The sequence below is a fragment of the Callorhinchus milii genome, unplaced genomic scaffold, assembly GCF_018977255.1.
Source record: "Callorhinchus milii isolate IMCB2004 unplaced genomic scaffold, IMCB_Cmil_1.0 Scaffold4, whole genome shotgun sequence".
Classification (NCBI taxonomy): domain Eukaryota; kingdom Metazoa; phylum Chordata; class Chondrichthyes; order Chimaeriformes; family Callorhinchidae; genus Callorhinchus; species Callorhinchus milii.
Window position 1 is genome coordinate 71,322,568 of NW_024704745.1, and position 20,612 is coordinate 71,343,179.

Consider the following 20,612-nt stretch of genomic DNA (forward strand, 5'->3'; position numbering starts at 1 on the left):
TAAGTTGTTGTGTTGTGCTATCATACCACATAAACATGTTTTCTTTGCACTCACAGGTTATATATTTTTGTAGGTTATGTACACAACACCAATCCTCTTTTTGTTTACTTTTAAATAAATAATAATAATCCTTGCATTTGATATAGTGCCGTACCACGTCTAAAATAAATAATCTATAGATAACATCTGCACAAATTATTTCCCGAAAAATATGTAATATTATAAATCCTCACAATATTATTCTCTTGTTTTTTTAATGGGAGCCTGAATGGTGCAATTGTGTTTAATGAATGATGGCCTGATGTCTGATGATGATTAAACACATTTGCATTCAACAAGAGCTTGAGGATTTTTATGGGCATAAGAGATGATCAGTCACTTATGTATGTTTTTTCGATACAGTGTATCGTGTATTCAACAACACACTTATTCTGTTTTGAATGAAGATATGGGTGGCTGTAGGTGAAAACAAGACATTTATAAAGCACACAAGGTTTGTGTGGAGATTGCCATGGGCGGCTTAAGTGCTATACATGGACCTCATATTAAATTGATTCTGTTAAATAATCACTAATGACTTTTATGTTAATAATCAGGCTGTTTAGTTGAACTTGGGTCTATTTATTTACAACATTTAAATATAGACTTTATGAGAGAAATGTCAAGTTAATAAATTATGTGTTTTATGGGTGTCCATGCTTCCTTTTCTATTAGTATTTAATTTGCTTAGGATTGATTGGAGCACTCTTACTGGAATCTATTTCATAAACTACATATGGACTATGGAACAGTGGTTTCTTCCTGATAACTCCATTAATGGCTAATAACCACATGATTGAAATTACTGCTGTGGCATTCAAATTAATTGTAGCAATTTGTCTATTTCTACCTGAGTGATATGTTGGGTGAAAATCCACCTGGGTTCAGATTTACTTCGATCGTGTTACATTTTAGAACACGTCCAGCATTTGGCAAACTGTTGAATTCAGTTTTAACTTTGAAGTTGGCTTTTAAAAAGAATTGACAGAAAACCAGATTCCAAATTAAGACATAGTCAAGGATTTGCCGAATTCTGGAAGCCATGACAAACTATGTTAATAAAGTAAGTCTAGACCCCAGTGGAATTTCTCCTCCATAGTTTGATGTATGTATACAATAGGGTGAGATTTTCAATACATCTCAATAGAGATGTTTAATCATCATCAGACATCTTCATAAAGAATCCAAGTCACACAAATGAAGATTATGTGGATCAATAAAAATTCTAATGATATTACTTATTCTACTTAAAGAGCTAAGGAAACAGAATTTTTTTTATTATTTATCTTTCAATTGTTGCTTATAACATTTCCTTTAGTCTTACGCGACCTCAGGATGAGATTAGCGTTTCAAACCTAAAAGTGCTGATTATTCTCATCAATTGTGAATCTTGCAGCATCTTTAAACTGCTTTGAATTTCCCTGCCTTAAGCATTACATTTGCTTTGTGAGAAGTTTATCTAATTTATATGATTTAGCGGCAGCTTCAGAACGTAGGAATAAATGAATAACTCAAACAAAAACAAAAGTTGCTGGAAATGCACATTTCACATGCACATGGAAATCCAACATTTTCCCATTCAAACAAAGGACAAAGGATTTTTCAAATATATATGCAGTAAACAATAGGTAAAAGAAAGCTTTGACCCACTCAAAAATGAAGGTTGGAAGTCATCATTTCATCCTTGTTGCAATTACAAGGGCTTCCAGAGCTTTCTTCATATTAATAATCCTTGCATTTGAAGGCAAGTGCCCAATTCACATAAGATAACTATCTCCAATGATATAATTGGATTTCGTATCACTCATCCTTTTAGTACTGTTGCCTTTCAGGTTCAATTATTAGTCTTCGATAGCTACCAGATTCCACATACGTGGGCAGGTATGTGGCAGATGCAGTTTAATGATAAGAAATGTTAAATATATTTTGGGAAAAAGAATAAAGTATATACTAAATTTTAAAAATGTAATCATGTTGACAGAAAGAAGAAATAAATAATAATAATAATCCTTGCATTTGATATAGTGCCATTTATGTTGGGAGACGTCTCAAACCACCTTGTAAGATTTACTATAAAATACAGTGACTATTTTGTAGACAAGCACAGCAGCCAATTTGTGCACAACAATATCCCACAGACAGCCATTAAGCGAATTACCAATTTTAATTTGAGGGATTGTTGGCCAGGAGATTGGGAGAAACTCTCTTCTCTTTTGAAGAGAGCACCATAATTGAGTTTAACATTGCAAAGTATGAGGTATTGCAGTTGGCATGGAAGAATAGTGCTTGGAAGTATGCTTTGAAAGGGAAGCACGAGCGAGATCTAGGATTTAAGTTCATAGATCTTTTTAATTGATTGGTAAGAAATCAACAACAACAACATTACATTTATATAGCACCCTTCATGTTGGGAGGACATCCCAAGACGCTGTCATTCAATAAAGTACATGGGATGTTGTCATTTTAAAAACAACAACAACAAAATTACATTTGCATAGTGCCTTTCACGTCAGGAGGACGTCCCAAAAGGCTGGACAGACAGAGTTTTGGACCTGAGTTGGGGGTTGGGATCAGGGAGGGTGGAGGGCAGGGGAGCCCGCTGAGAGGAGGGAGCGAGCAGGATGGTAGAAGGTTAGGCGGTTGCAGAAGTAAAGGGGAGCAAGACCATGGAGGGCTTAGAAGGTGAGAACCAGGATCTCAAACTCGTCATAAAGCACAAATATAAAGAGGAATAATAGGAATAAAATTAGCAAATTAGAAAATTAGAAAACTTAGCAAATAAACATACCTTACACCCTTTGAAAGCAAAGTAGTATCAGGAACATGCAATTTCATTTGGGGGAAGACAGTTTACTTGATCATGAGTTCAGAATAAATCTTATCAAATCTATGTTATTGCAAGAGTAGGGAAGTCTTGCAGTACAAGAGTAGGGAAGTCTTGCTGCAAATGTATAGGGCCTTGGTGAGACCGCGCCTAGAATATTGTGTGCAGTTTTGGTCTCCTTATTTAAAAAAGGACATACTTGCCCTAGAGGGGGTGCAGTGTAGATTCACTCGGTTAGTTCCTGGGATGAGGGGACTGACCTATGAGGATAGGCTGAATAAATTAGGGCTATATTCTCTAGAGTACAGAAGAATTGAAACATATAAGATTCTTAAGGGCTGGATAAAGTAGACACTGAGGGTCTGTTTCCCCTGGTAGGAGAATCTATAACCAGGGGTCACAGTCTTAAAATTAAGGGTTAGCCTTTTAGAACAGAGTTGAGGAAACATTTCTTCACTCAGAGGGTAGTGAATTTATCACTACCCCAGAAGGCTGTAGATGCTCAGTCCTTGAACACCTTCATGGATGAGACTAACAGATTTTAAAAAACAGAGGGATTAGGGGATATGGGGATAGGGCAGGTAATCAGAGTTAGGACAGAAGATTAGCCATGATCTTATGAAATGGCGGGGCAGGCTCGAGGGGCCGAATGGCCTCCTCCTGCTCCTAATTCTTATGTTCTTATGTTCTTAGCAAATGTTTAATAAGAAATGTGTAAATATCCTACTTCTAAAACAGTTTTAGAATTTCAACAATTAAACCTTCCTATTAAGAAACACTGCAAAATATGACAATGACCATTCATAAACAGTTGTAACTTTTAGATGCCTCCTTATGATACAACTACTTTTGCAAAACAACGTCTCTCCTTCAACTAGAATCTCCAAGAGAACTTCCAGCATATATGATGTTAACCCAGGCGGGCAGGTTTGATGGCCCAAATACTTCTGCCTGAAACAGAAAACAGCTTAAAAATAAAGCTACGTCAACAAGTCTGGATCTTATTCACCTTCGGATAGGATTCTGGCTTGCAGAATGGTTATGGTACACTGCACAGAAACGTGGAATCTTGGTAGCATTAAAGCCTCACTTTGGCACTTTGAGCTCATTAACTAGACTGACAAGCACTCCGGGACGGTACCCCATGTGAATGCGCTATACAAATGCAACTTGTTGTTGTTGTTGTTGCTGTTGACATTCCATTGCAAAGCTGGTGATATGCTGCATTGTTGGAGATGCCGGCCTTCAGAGGAGATGTTTAACTGAGGTCCTGTCTGCCTGTCCAGGTGAACAATAAAGAATCCATGGCACTATTTAATAAGAGAAGGGAGTTTCACCTCGTGTCCCTGGCCAACAATCCCCAGAGAAATTTGGTCATTCGCTCTTTGTGGGACATTGCCATGTGCAAATTGGCTACTGCATTCACCTACAAATACAACAACTTGTATTTATATAGTGGCTCCCATGTAGGGTCGATCCCTGAGCGTTTTACAATGGTGGCGCATGATGCTAAGCTGGAGGGAGGCGGAAGATGACTGTAAGCATGGTCGAAGAGGAAGTGCCACCTGAAAATGGAACAGAGGGCAAAAGGGACATGGAGGAGGCCGAAGCCAGTTGAGCAGACATAGTCACTAAAATTTATAGTAGATCCTATGGAAATGGCTCAAAGATGTGATAAGGCGCTGGATTATTATGTTCCATTTCACAACAATGAAAGATTACAACCATATGAGTCATTTACGGATCAGTACCAACACCACAATCTTCTGCCTAGTAAATAAGATCAAACAAGATTTATGACACTGGAGTCTGTATAAAATCACGACTCATTTTTGTAGTTTGAACAGAATGACACAGATCCCGGCGTTTCTGCTGGCGTCACTATGATTAAGTCTGTGTGTGCTAGCTAAACATCCAATTATCCATTAGGAATCAATGAACCTTTGTGACATGCCCTGAAGGAAACATCAGTGCAGCTCAATCAGATTTGGTGCAAATAAAAGTGTTATTTGTTTGTGGACAGCACAGAATGTTTTAACCTTTAGCCATAGACCTAAAGTACAGTAAAACCCTATCAGGTAAAATCAATAAAGGATAGGCTAAAAAAAGAAGGTTATAAAGTATGTTCATAAGAGGAATGTCTTTAGCAATAATACATAAGCAATTATTTACAGAGCTGTATTAATTACAATGTACAATTCAGTAAAACAGAAACATATTGTGAAAAAGAGATTGTAGCAAGGGAGACCAACCACATTAACTAATGTACTAAGATTTGTGTGATAAAATAGATAGATCAGTCAATTAGAATGGTCCATTCAGGTTTCTCAGGAGGAATCTAATGTTGCATACAATTAATTTTGAACACTCTAGGATGTCTCTCTCCTACAGTCGTTGAAACAGTTTTATTGCAATTCATAGCAAAGCTTATAAACGTTTTATGGAGATACTCAAAGATTTAAATTCTTCAGAGAAAGGTTCTTTTCCATTAATGCAGTTGCCAAAGCAAATCGTGTAGAGCATACATCATGAAAACATACGAAAACAGGAACTGGAGGCAATTCAGTCCATCAAACCTGTTCCACCAGATTGTTAGATATTGTCAATTTTTAATCCGAATGCCTGACCTTTTGCCATCTCGCATTTTGTCTATCTCATTTAAAACACTTATTTGAATTCTACCTCTGTAGCTTTCTGGTGCAAAACTTTCCACAATCTTCACAATCCTCTGTATAAAGAAATGCCCTATGACCTCAGTTCTAATGGTCTTGATTTTAAAGCTATGGCCCCTTGGATTGATTGGATATAAAGTGAATTTATAATCACTTCAGTGACATGGCTTGATAAGTGACAAGCAATGAAGTCGTAATTGAGCTATGGTCAGGACTGCAACATTAGATCATACGACATTGATATTCATAATCTATCCTGTTTATATTAGAGATAAAACATTCAGCTGGCAAATGAATAGTCAGAGAAGTAATGCATTGTTTTCAATGATGTTCTATTTTCCTTTATTCTCTTCAAATATATTGTGGAGATAAAAAATAGTTTCAGTCTTCAGAATGTGTTAGTATCAAAAGTATTTCATAGAATTTACTTCATCACCTAGGACATTACTTGAATCTCTTATTATTTTTGAGTTTCAAAGGTGCTGAGGAGATGGTAGATAATATTCTGGAAGGATGAGATCAAGTGGGCCGAAGGGCCTTTTTCATTCAAACTAAACTTGTGAATTATGGAATCCAAAGTTGTAGCAAAGATTCATGCCTCCTTGCAACTTATATTTAAAATCTGTATAGATTTTAGATAGCAATTAGCAGTTGGTTGAACTGCTTTCATTTGACAATAAATCAATTATATTTAAGGATGGAATTACACAGAGGAAACACAAACAAAATCTAAATAAGGGAAATTGGGACTTCATTTCATCTAAGTGAATTTGGGGTTTCACAGATGTGATTTAAGTGGGTTTGATTGTGTGCTAACTGACATTACCTACTGACAGCGATGGCTACAGCAGGTGAAATGCAACAGTGCAATAAATGCAATGAAATTGTTTTATGATGTCAATGTTTTATGATGTCAATTATGTTAGTATCAAAAAAAATGTGAGGAATAAAGTGTGCTAATATCTCAAACAGTAAAAGGGAGGAAGAGATGACAGGACCAGCTAAAACAGCCTTCAGCTAAAGAGAAAAAACTTGGAATCATAGCAGTTAACTCCAGTTGATGAGCTAACACAGCATTTGATCAGTGGACTGAATGGCTTCTTCCTTTGCCTCAACTTCCAGGATTCGATGGTAGTCGATTGAGGACAGATAAGATAAAGAGGAGAAGTGGAGTCACGTAACTTAGTGGTTAGTGCACTCGCCTCACAAGCGAGATGACAAGGGTTTGATTTCTGGGGGGGGGGCAAAATCTTGGGCAAGTTTCCTTACTCCACATGCCTCGGTTTGCCTAACAGTAAGTAGTCGATTGGCGGATCACTTTGGTAATAATTCCTTCACAAAAAAATGTGGTCACTCAATCCACGACTTGTTTATGGAACACTGTTGTGCACAATTGACTGCCGCGTTTCCTCCACAAAATACACAGCCAATCCACTTTACAATATATTCTGTGAAGCGCTTTGAGACATCTCAACACCGTGGTAAGAGGCAGTATCAAATGCAACGATTATTATTATGCTGATAAATTTAACTTTAGATTTATTATAATATGTGTTTTCTCCCACCAGTATATAAACATCCTGTGCAATCGTGGAGTTCTGTATCTTAATGGTTAGAGCACTTGCCTCGATTCCCAGGCAGGGCGAAACGTTCTGCAAGTTTCCTTACTCCACACGCCTCTGTTTACTTAGCAGTAAGTAGGAACCCGGTTGTTAGTCGATTGGCAGATGGCTTTTCTGTGAAGCACTTTGAGACATCTCAAAGACGTGATCAGGTGCTATTATATTGCAATTGATGTCAGTGGAGGACAGGTTAGCTATAGATTAGTATACCAAGGCTAGTATAGGTTTCCTAAGATTAGAGCTCCAAACCAACACAATACTAAAAATGAGGTCTGGCCAGTTCAATCAGTGCAATGGGAAATCAGAGAAGAAAGTATCCAAGGTGATAACGTTTCTATTTTAGCAAAACATGGGAGGAAAGCAGAATTTTCAACATTGAAAAGAAGCTTGAATGAGAAAATTGCAGCACAAATTGCATGTTGTACCAGCAAAAATGTCATGTAACATAAAGTGTGTCTACTGACTGCAGGGAGGAAACCTTATTGACATTACACCAACTCACAAGAACTTTGCTTTGGAGCGGAGTTCTTACATAACACACATCAAACTTCCTGAAGGAGATCCCTTACGCCACAATGTTCTTTTTCCTGGATTGAGATGCCATTTACATTCCAACACTTTTTCAACTCCAATATTAATGAAATGCTATCAAAATTGTATGAGTTCCTGACATTGTGCCTACCGGAAGAAATGGGCTTTAACTTAATAAAATGAAAAAAATTCTTCTGATGTAATTAATGTACCATTTGAATGTAAAATGTAAAAAATATTTCAGCAGCTGCAGCGAATATACATGATTTATGACTGAAGTCTTGCGAGTCCTATGGATGGAACAACAATTTACGCCTGTTTGTGGGACACTGCTGTGCGCAATTGGCTGCTGCGTTTTGCCCATAAAATATACAGTCAATTCGCTTTATAGTATACTGTGAAGCGTTTTGAGATGTCTCGAAGATGTGATAAGGTGCTGTATCAAATGCAAGGATTCTTAGTATATAAACTTCTATTTGGTGGAAGAGGACAAACCCGGGAATGCAAATAAGGAAAGAGGCATTGCTCAATAACTTTAATGCTGTCTTGCAATTTGGAGGACCTGGGTGGGGGAGGTGGGGGCGGGAGATAATAATAAAAATAATTATCCTTGCATTTGATATAGCGCCATATCATGTCGTTGTGACGTCTCAAAGCGCTTCTCAGGATATATTGTAAAGTGAATTGACTGCATACTTTGTGGGTGAAACGCACAAATTATATAACAGATCAAAAATATAATTGATCAGAAGAAGGTCTACAACTTTTTAAAAAATTACAAAGGTGAAGAATTAACATTGATACACAATAGACCCAGACGACACGAATGAACAATATGGAAAATTGAATTTGTAAATGATATGCAATAAATCTGCAAAGTGAAATGTTATAGCAATATAACAATGCATTCAAAGTGAAATTAGCATTGTTATGAAATTTATGATTAATACGTAACAATAGAAGAATGAATTCACTAAAGGAGGAAAATGCAATGGGCCACCCACACCATCCCTCAATTCCCACTCATCAACAACAACAACAAGATTCCATATATAGAGCGCCTTTTACGTCAGGAGGACATCCCAAGGCGCTGTACAGTTGGGTCAGGACCCGAGCAAGGGGGAAATGGTCATCATTTCTTCATCTAGTTAAAGCAAAACTAGGTTGGGAAACTCAAAGAGCAAATAACGTAAAATAATAATAATAAAATAATAATCCTTACATTTGATATAGCGCTTTTCACGTCTTCTCAACATCTCAAAGCACTTCACAGAATAGACTGTAAAGTGAATTGACCGTATATTAGTGGGCGATATATTTATATAAAGTAGCAATGGTGCACTTGTTCCAGAGGGTGAATTCAGAACGCATTGGGACTATGGAGATTGGAGGAACACAGAGCAACGCTAGTAGGTATCATATTATTCAGGTATATTGATTACATAACGTGGAACATAAACAAATCCATATACACTGATTGAACTCAAGCTCACCATAGTATGTGTTATGAAAAGCTTGCAATTGCGTGTTAGGAAAGTTTAACAGTGCAAGGCAGTACCCAAATGGATATTTTTGAATATGTAACTACAATATGCCAGCTGCTGTCTCCACAGATCAAAGACAATCCAGTAATCTATTTTTCCGCTGGCTGAAGTCTGTCATTGGTCATGGTTGGAAGGTTCCTCTGGGCTGGTGTCACTATTGGAAAATGCTCCCTCCAGATCCATGAGGGTATCCTTGGGGTCTGGAGGGAGCAATATTCAGAGTTGATGTTTGACCCACCAAGTTCTAGCAGAAATCCATCTTTATGGAGAGTGGAGGAGCTGGTGGGAGGTGTGAACAGATTGAAGGCTTTAATGATCCAGTCCCCTGGGAGCAACTGGATTCCGCACTGTGGCACCTTGTTAACGATAAGGAGTTAGATGCGGATGGTCTAAACGCTGAGTTTAAACATAGAAACTTAGAAACAGGAGTAGGCCATTCAGCCCCTCAAGCCTATTCCCTTATTCTATAAAATCATGTCTGATCTGTACCTCAAGTCCAATGTCCCGCCATTGCCCAGTATCCCTTAATAACCTAACCTAACAAATAGCTATCCACCTCAGTCTTGAAGATGTGAATGAATCCAGCATTCACAGCCTTTTGGAGATGAGAGTTCCAGATTTCCACTACCCTTTGGGTGAAAAACTGCTTCCTAATTTCACTTTTAAATGGCTTAGCTCTAATTTTAAGATTATACCCCCTTGTTCTGGATTCTCTCACCAGAGGAAATAGTTTCTCTGTACCTACCCTATTGAATCCCTTTATTATTTAAAAAACCTCAATCAGATCACCCCTCAACCATCTTAAACTCAAGGCAATAGAGACCAAGTTTGTGCAACCTGTCCTCATAATTTAACCCTTTTAGCTCTGGTAGAATTCTGGTGAATCTTGCTGCACTCCCTCCAATTCCTAAAAACTACTAAAATACCTTGTCTTGGAGCTACCCTTAGGATTCTGTCTAAGGGACACCTACACATCTACACCCGAGCAAAACACCTACATTGTATTCATTGATTTAAGAAATGCTATAGACCTAGTGTCTCATAAATCCCATAAATCCTCATAAATCTGAGCTGGAAGCTCTGGGTTAATACAGCCAAATCTTGGATTTAATCCAAAAATCTTGGGGGGTTTTCCAGCTCTGTGAAAAATTTGATGGGAGACTCACCAAGCCTTTCTCTTTCCAAAGGTCAAGGTCATCCACTGTCACACACTTTATTCAATGTATTCATCAATGATATGCTGGGTGGAATCCAGAAGAACGCACTTGGAAGCGAGACACCTGGGTTCAATTCCGGCAGAGCGAAACCTTGGGCAAGTTTCCTTACTCCACACATCTAATAATAATACCCTCCAAACAAAACAATAATAAATTGGTCATTTTCAATCCACGACTGTTTGTGGGACACTGCTGTGCGCAATTGGCTGCCGCATTTCACCCACAAATATACAGTCAATTCACTTTACAGTCTATTCTGTGAAGTGCTTTGAGACGGCTAGAAGACGTGAAAAGCGCTATATCAAATGCAAGGATTACTATTATTATTATTGGTGTTTCTGCTCCAGGCATTTTTGATTGGGGAGGGTTCCAGCCTACACTAAACTAGGTATTTTAGATATTTTTGGTAGAATTGCAGCACCTCTGTTTGCTAATGATAAATGAATGAAAGACTGCAAGGTATTTTAAAACGTACTTCAATTTGGTTGCTTGTCCTTTGCTAGGTATATTTGGTTAACATGCTTGCACCCATATATGATTATTATTATTATTCACAACTCGATTGCTGTGAACGTATCTTTGGTGGTTCTATAACTGTCCTACTAGCTGTTTTCCCCAGTCAAAAGAGTAATTCTAATGGACAGCAGCACAGCCAACTAAGAGGCTGCAGGAGATACAGAATATCGCAAGAATGCTTTGTATGTGGAAGGCCCTTCTATCATTTAATAAGTGTCAGTTGTGCAAAAAAAAATGCAGCATGCAGCAAAAATAAAATAAGGGCATTAAATAGCGCTGATGCAGGTCCATGGTTGTGTGTCAGCCTGGCTCAGTCGGAACCAGTTAGAAGGCTGTGGGTTCAAGCCCCACACTGGGACATCAAACTTATATGGTCTAAGATGAGACTCCAATGCAAACTTGGGAATGTGCTACATTGTTGGAGGTGCCATTATTCGGATGGAATGTTAAACCGAGAACCCTTCTGCCTGTTCAGATGGACATTTAAGATCCTATGGCACTATTTGAAAAGAGAAGGGAGTTTCTCCCAGTGTCTTTACCAATAATCCCCATATACAGGAAAATGGTCATTCACTTTATAGCTGTGGGACATTATTGTGTGCAAATTAGCTGTCTCATTCACCCACAAAACACAAAGTCACTCCACTTACAATAACATCCTACCTGAAAAGAGCAATACCAAATTATTATTATTACTGTCAGGCTTAGCCCGGACAAATAAAGGTAGCAGATCTTTCATATAGTTGCACAACAGAAATCCAAACAAAATATATGTAGTTTTCAGCAAAATCTAAACAGCAATCAAAGCAGAAATATTGGAAACTACAGCAGCTTGGCATCTAAATTTGTCATCAACAGCCTAATAATCTGCCTCCTAATTTAATCATTTTCCTATGTATTTTTTTTCTTTCCTTCCCATTCCACATCCCTAGAAAGGGCCTCGTCCTGCCCACTGTTTCAGATCTAAATGAAACCTTATGCTCAATCAGTGAACCTATTTTTCTCTTCTGAATGCTTATTGATCTTTTGTGGATTTTTCAGCATTTTGGTTTTATTTTAGATTTCCAGATCCGCAATTTTCTCTTTTTCTTCAAAACTAAACAAGTCTGCGAAATAACAGTTCCTTGAATGTAAATATGCTCGTACAAGAATGCCCAATTGCAGGGCTCAGTGGAAATGTGTTCAGTGAGCTCCTCTGTATTTCTCCCTGAAATGGCTGTTCTATTTGCTGGTTCCTGCGAAGATATACTTAGCAAATGACCTGCAATTCACCGCTTCAGTTACCTTCTTAATGCACCAGTACACAGCAAACTGGTTGACACTTGTGTCATTCCCTGTAGGCATCTAGAAGGTCCAAATGCCATAAATGTTGAGGGCCATTGTGACCTTCAGTGGTAATACAGCCCTATTAGTAGGCTGTTTCTGAAGGACTCCTTATAGCACACAGCTCAGTCATAGTTTGTTGCAGTGGTGGCCACTGCCGGGAATCGAACCCGGGTCCTCTTGCTTGTGAGGCGAGCATGCTAACCCCTTCACTATATGAATCTTATTTCTTGATTTATGGCAGTGGTGGCAACTTCTTTGGTTGGTTAGCAAAATAAATGTTTCTTGATTGAATATTTCTTGGTTAATAACATAAATCTATGCTATATTTGGAGTCCTGTAGCTCAGTTGTTAGAGCACTCGCCTCGCAAGCGAGAGGCCTAGGTTTGATTCCCAGCAGAGCAGAAACCTTGGGCAAGTTTCCTTACTCCACTTGCCTTATAATAATCCCTCAAGAGAGAAAAAAAATAAACTGGTCACTTCAATCTATGACTGTTTGTGGGACCCTGCTGCACACAATTGGCTGCCGCGTTTCGTCCACAAATATAGTCAATTCACTTTACGGTGTATTCTGTGAAGAGCTTTGAGACTTCTAGAAGACGTGAAAAGCGCTTCACCAAATATTATCATATTTATTATTTTTTGTTATTTATATGATTATTTTGTTGGCCAACCATTGGTTTATTGAGACACTGCTGCTCTGCATTGGCCACAATATATTATGGGAGATCTGTCGGCTTGAGTAGTAGCAGCTCTGACTTGTGAGTCACTTGTGTGTTCTTATATCTCCTTCTCCTTAATATGGAACATGCTTGTCAATAACTGCAACATCATGCTTTCAATCCATGTTGTCACTACAAGATTACCTTTTGGAGGCCATTGAAAAGTATGCTATTGATAAACTTCTCATAATGTTTTTATAACGAAACTTCTCATAGCGTTTCACCCACAAAATATACAGTCAATTCACTTTACAGTGTATTCTGTGAAGCACTTTATACATCTCGAAGACATGATTAAGCGCTACATCAAATGCAAGGATTATTATTATTATAATTTATTATTATTGTTACAAATTTATTATTATACAACAACAACTTGGATTTATATAGTGCCCTCCACGCCTGACGGTGTCTCAGAGCGCTTCACAATAACGGATCCCGGGGCCGAGTCAGGGGGAGGGGGAGGAAGGTGACCAAAGGCACGGTTGAAAAGAAAGGTCTTCAGCAGGGACCTGATATCCCCAAGGATCAAATATACATCAATAATCATGTCTAAACTGTTTTTCTTTTCCTTTGTCTTTACCAATTTTCTTCCATGTCCTCCCGTCCTGAAAGGGTCACGTTCTTTATCTTCGTGAAACATCAGGTCAAACCTGAAAATCACTTGTTGTATCTTCTCAGTTGCACAGTTGTGCAGAAATTCCTAAGTAATGATCTTGAACAAGGCTTGTCAAGTTAAATTGGCCTTTAGCCACTCCTTTCACTAACCTTTGTACATTTGTTAGAAATACTCAAAGTAATTCTAAATACGGGCAACTCATCCATCCATTGGTGTGTAGTCAACATTTCATACTCCTTCACTGCACTTAGCAAGAAGAGGAATGTTGACCCTCTTATGTATAAATTGAGTTGATTTGGCGCCACCTTCAGGCAGATCTGGAGCCATCATCACCCTTCTCTCTCTCGGCAGCCATTTCCTATTGGTTGGCATTGTTCATTCTGTTTTCGCTCTGCTCTTTCCACATGCGTATTAGGTTTCAGTGACCTGATCTGTATTTTAACCATAGTTGTTACTTTACAACTCAGTTAGGGAAATAAAGAGGTAAGAAATGCTGGCTTCACCAAATTGTACCTTCAACGTTTACTTCCAGAATTGGTCAAGTTTAACTTGCAAATCCTGTCATTTTTGTGATTCTGAAAGTTAAACTTCATAATAGGAATTGACAAGGCTGTAGAGGATCATTACTGAATAGGATTTTTCTGGTCCCATTTTCCAAATCGCATTCTATCTCTCATACATCCAATTGCACTGCCATCATAAACCTAATTAATTTCCTCCTGAAACATTGATTTCTTCTTTCACTGTCGCCCTAGGCAGACTGTTTGCTATACATACTGTATTCACCACCATGAGTGTAAAGCAGTTTGATCTAAATAAGATTTCTGTGCTACTGGACTGGGGGAGAGGTGGTATATTATCTCTGAAGGACGGAAGGCAGATTTGAATCGGAAGAGAAAAAATATTGTGGCGTTTTTTAGTGATTGAATTTGTGACCCAGGGATTCACTGTATGACATTTCCCTGTGTGTATTTAAGAAACAACTCAATGCTGTGATGAGAAGACAGTAAGCTGGGTATTTTGGAAAGATGAGATCAAATGATCTTGTGTGGGAGTTGGTGGAGTGCCCGATAGGGCGAGTTTTATGTTATTTGTAGAAGAAGCAAGCTTTGATCAGCAGGAGAGCCTTTTCTCATTCCATGCTTTTTATGTTCTTACACCACAATTTTACTCTTATATTTTTATAACCTAATTAGGTCCTGTAATCATCCTTGCATTTGATTTAACGTTACTTCCGAACCACTAGCAATGCAGTGCATTCTGAGCACTGAATTGGAGTCAGTATAATCTCTGTGTTTAAAGACCTGAAATATGCTTGATCTTACAGTCTTCTGACTCACAGGTGAGAATACTATCAAGTGAGCAGGCTGACACCTTCTGTGTCACTATTCCGTGTTGATGGTGGTGAGGGGGGAATCTTCTAATCTCCAGTCCTGTTTAAAGCTTTAAATCTTTGTCCTTTTCTTTTCGTCACACAGTCTCAGTCAAGCAACAACCTACTTAGCAGTGTAGAGGACTGGAAAATACCATTGAAGTATTTATATTTGGTCTGTGGCAAATCATAAATGCTGAACATCATTTGCTGCTCAGCATTAAAAAAATTGGATCTTATTCTCCTCATTCTGTTTTTTTCCAAAGCAAACAAGCTCTGCTCAACAAATCTCTCTTCTCTTCATTCTTCACTTGACCATCTCCAATGCTTATTTGAATATAAGCTGTCCAGAGTGCTCACAGTATTCTAAATGTTGCATTCAAAGGCCTAGTACCAAGGTTAAAATAATGCTTTATGATCTACCTAGTACTTGTTCAAACTTGTTGATAACAGCTTCATGTTGAAACATTAAATAAATTATCAATAATCCTTTACCACCATTTTATCCTTTTAATGTGGATAGTTTCCTATTCCAAAATGGATTGTCTTACATTTAGCAACAACAACTTTAATTTATATAGAGCCCTTCATGAAAGTCGTGTCTCAGAGTACTTAACAGCGGTGTGGTTTGACGTCGAGCTGTAAAGCGAGGGGAGGTAACCGAAAGCACGGTCGAAGAGGAAAGACTTTAAGTGATTTGAAGATGGAGAAAGAAGTGGTAAGACAGAGAGATCGAGGCAGAGAGTTCCAGAGATTGGAGATATAGTGTCTGAAAGCACGGCTGCCAATGTTGGAGTGGAGGGGTCAAGAGACATGCAGAATACCTGGACTAGCTGAGCTAAAGCAGTGGGGTAGTAGAGTGGGTGTGAGCATTTAAGTTTCCATTTCACAAACATGGACATTTGTTTTATATGGGATCCCAAGGACTGGAACATATAATTTGTTGTGTGTAAATCTAGTTACTACAACTGCAAATGGGTTTTGTTTTAACCATCTTTCCCGTTATGGAAAGACATCAGTAACTCATTCCAAATGTGATTCTACCAATTTCACACACAAGTTATTTCAGTTTTTTTAAACTATCTGGATCATTTGAATGTAATGGACAAACAATGGATGAGGAAGAATGTAAAAGTAATATGGGTAAAGAGCAGGGGATTGATATTATCATGGTTAATCCATTTGTTGTGTACAAAAGGGCTACCATGTTTACCTACAATAAAGAGTCACTACACTTGCTAATAATTACTGTAATGTGCTTTGAAATATTTTAACATGATAAGTTGATATAAAAAATCTTTATCTCACCCTCCCTCCATTCTATTCAGAGCCTAGTCTTGTGATTTAGTTCATTAATTTGATGTTCTAAGATAGCTGAGACAACGCTCAGAATACAGTTTGCATTTTCATGAATCAATTCACTTATTCATTGTAGGAGTGTATACTTGCTTGAATGTCTAAGTAGCAGTCTAATTACTTCATAACAGTGAAGTGGTTCAGGACTCTAGTTCAAACATTTGTGGCTAAATTGTGTTCCAGTTGGAAAGAGCAGAAGAGTAAGCAAAGCAGTTTCGTGCATGGCCAGAACATTTTGCAGTTATTTTACTGAATATACATCACTATTCAGATAACATTGAACAATGAGCTCAGAGGAATAATGTTTCAAGGCACTGATTCTGATTACTGACACCATAATTTCAAGCAGGGAAATGCCCTTATGTAACTCCACTAGGGATAGATGCTAGTAAGGATCAGGTGTGTGCCTACCTGGTCCACCAGATAGCTGGGCAGCTGGACAGACTTACCTACCCTCTGTAGTCACCGATATCCAACCTATTTTCCATGCGGTACTGTCAAAAATTGAATACTCACTTAAACATGGCTCAGTTGGTAGCTTCTGAGTCAAAAGGTTGTAGTTTCAAACCCCAATTCGGGACCTGCAACCCATACAGTTTAGGCTGACGTTCCAATGTGGTGCCTGGAATGTAGTGCATTGTTACAGGTACCGTCCTTCGAATGAAACATTAAATCAAAGTCCTGTCTGCCTGTTCAGTTTGATGTTAAAAATCGCCTGGCATTATTTGGAAAAAAAAGGGAGTTTTTCCACTCTCCTGGCCAACAATTCCCAACTAAAACTGATCATTCTCTCCTTGGCTGTTTGTGTGATATTGCTTTGCGCAAATTAGTTGCTGCAATCCTCTACAAAAAATACACAGTCACTACACTTTGCAGTAATCCTGTGAAGTGTTTTGTGACGTGCTCCTGATGCGAATTATAATAATAATAATAATCTTTGCATTTGATATAGTGCTTTTCACGTCAGGAGGACGTCCCAAAGCGCTTCACAGAACACACTGTAAAGTGAATTGACTGTATATTTGTGGGCGAACGTGGCAGCCAATTGCACACTTTAGATTGAAAATGACCAATTTATTATTGGTTTTTTTTGGAGGGATTATTAATAGGCGTGTGGAGTAAGGAAACTTGCCTAAGGTTTCGCTTTGCCTGGAATTGAACTCAGGTCTCTCACTTGCAAAGCGAGTGCTCTAACCACTGAGCTACAGGACTCCACAATTAGTCTTCACAAGGACTGTGCAGTGGTCACAGATATGTCTGGTGCTAGTCTTTTCACTGGAGTGAATTACTAATCTCAATTACCCCGTCAAGCGGAAGTACTGAGTAAAGACTAGACGTTCCCCCCAAAAGACAATCCAAGGCTTCTCTCGGTGACCATTTTAAGAGCAACTATACAAATGCCTGGGGCCAGCTTTCTTTCACATGGGGAGTATTGATGAACCAGGAAAACAGTGCAAACTGTAATAAAGTGGCGGAAGGAAATTATGAGAGTTCCAACTTTGAAAATAGTATGTAATCGATAAAGAAATACCTCTTAGATTATGATCAGGTCGAATCGACTGTGATACCATTAACACTGTGTTTGATATCTTGATCGCCAGGCACACTCCAAAGTTTGGCATCTTTACAACGATCGCTACCGCAAGACTCAACAAGGTCATGTTTCAATAGCTTTGGCTTCCCATTGGGTAGGGCCTAAAAATGAGGACTTAAATGTTGGAAACATCAAACTTTGCCAGTGCTCTATCAACTCTGTGCTGGGTTGGTTTGCCAAACCCATATTTATTGATGGAGACTATCCAGAATGTATGAAGGATAACCTCAAATCACTGCTGCCGCTATTTGATGATGGAGAGAAAATGGACATAAAGGAAACAGCGGATTTTTTTGCACTCTCTTTTGGGCCACTGAGCTTTCGACTTTTGGACCCGAAGTTGATATTCAAACAATCTAAGAAATACTTTCTAAGACAGCTCCTGTCTTGGATCAAGATGGAATACAATAACCCAAAAATATTCATTGTGGAGAATGGCTGGGATGATAACAGCAGCACCAAAACTGAGGACGTATACAGCATGTACTCATTAAAGGTCTTTCTCATGGATGTGTTGAAAGGTAAGCATTTTCAATCAATCTTTTCATTAATGGATTGTTTCATCACCACAAAAGGTCGTTGAAGGAAATAATATAAATTGGACAAGTTGGGAGAAATTCCACCTGGGTCTAGATGTGCAGTATTTTCTTAGCATTTCAGAATGTCCAGAACTTATATAGATTTACATGCTGGCATTTATACTCCACGTGAGTTTCCACCCACAGCTTACACCCTCTCATACCCTTCTGTTACCTTCTTACTCATATGCATATCTAGCATCCTCTTAAATGCATCTATACTTTCGCCCACAAAATATACAGTTAATTCACTTTACAGTATATTTTGTGAAGCACTTTGAGACATCACAAAGACATGATAAGGCGCTATATCAAATGCAAGGTTCATTATTATACTGTGCAAATTTGGCAAATTGTTGAATTCTATCTTTGAAGACTTTTTTTCTCTTAAGTTCTTCAAAGAATTTGCAGAAAACAAGCTTCAAATCAACATTGCAATCAATAATGTGCCAAATTTTGGTCACTTTGAAACTGCTAAGAAAATACAGTAAATTGAGACCCAGGTGGAAACATAGTTTTGTTCCAGTAATTCTGCTTTACCTAGTTATACACCTAGCACTGTAAACAATATTAGTTTAATATATATAATAATAATCCTTGTAATAATCTTTATCTTTGAGAAACGCCTTTTCACATCAGGAAGACATCTCAAAGAACTTCACACTTAAACTGTAGTCACTAAGTATCTTGTAAGTGAACAATGATATTAATTATTAATTGAATTTACTTTTAAATATGAAATTTACTTTCCTTTGTTTGAAGTTAGCTTTGTTTATCCAAACAGTTTCACGAAATACTGCCAACCAGTTATTGTATAATTAAAAGAAAACAATTATCTTGTGAGGTGGTCCTGTGAGCATTACTTTTGTGTTGTTCTGAAACGTGCGTTGTTTTATTTCTGTCTTTCTTAGTACCTTACATATACAACTAGTAACTTCACTATGCCAATTACTGTGCCTACTGGGTTATAGACATCACCATGTCTCAACAGACAGCAACAAACAAGCAATGACCCAACAGGCAATAATAAACAAAGTGAACAGAATGATGAGCAACATTACCAAATCATTTCAGTCATTTCAGTTCAATTCCCCAAAAGTCAAACTCTACATTACTCAAATATGCAGTCATTCCACTTCACAATAAATTCACAATACCTTCTCCCAATGTGAAAGCAGTAAAACAAAACAAGTATTAAAATAATAATAATTATCCTTGCATTCGATTTAGCACCTTATCACGTTGTTGAGATGTCTCAAAGCACTTCACAGAGTATATTGCAAATTGAATTGACTGTATATTTTGTGGGCAAAACTAATATATTATTATTTGCAGTATTATAATTATTATCTGATCTGGAGTACTGCACACAGATCTGGTCACTGTGAAATTGAGGGATGGCCAGGCTGTGGAAGAGAGCATTGAGGTTATCCCTCAAGCATTGGATATCTGATCTATGAGAACCACCAAGTTTAAGCTTTTCAGTCCTTAAATGAGATGACTCAGAGGGGGCTGTTATGTAAGATATTTAGTGGGATAGAAAAAGTAAACCCAGAAAAATACTTTCAATATGCCATGTATACAGGACAAGAGATCAACGGGTTCATGATTGTGAACAGCAGGTTTAGAATTGATACCAGGAACAACACCACCACCAATTTTATATTTATTTAGTGCTTTTCACGTCAGGAGTAGGTCTCAAAGCCCTTCACAGAGCAAATTGTGAATCTGAGGTGTGGGTGGGGGGAGCTGAGGAAAATGGAGAGAAAGGAAGCATTTGTTTACACAGAAGTTAATTGACTAAAGGGTGGTTAAGGTTGGACTCATTTAATAACACAACTTGTTAGCATAGTAAACCTCACATAAGTCGTATCAGTTGGGACCATACATTTAATAAGACTTATGCAAAGTAGTAGTTATGTCAAACCTGCATAGAATATAAACTCTTCAACAGGAGTTGGGCAGATGTATGACTTAGGCAATTATAATACTAATCCTTGCATTTGATATAGCGCCTTATCATGTCTTCTAGACATCTCAAAGCGCTTCACAGAATGTACTGTAAAGTGAATTGACTGCATAT

The 20,612-nt window shown here is 38.0% G+C and overlaps 1 protein-coding gene across 1 annotated transcript in view; it reads left to right on the top strand.

Moving 5' to 3' along the window:
• kl (klotho) overlaps positions 1 to 20,612 on the top strand; it is a 50,956-nt gene that overhangs the window by 1,684 nt on the left and 28,660 nt on the right. The window contains exon 2 of the mRNA XM_007891274.2: positions 17,959 to 18,472. Within this exon, the coding sequence (XP_007889465.2) occupies positions 17,959 to 18,472 (514 nt within the window). The remainder of the gene's footprint in view (positions 1 to 17,958; positions 18,473 to 20,612) is intronic.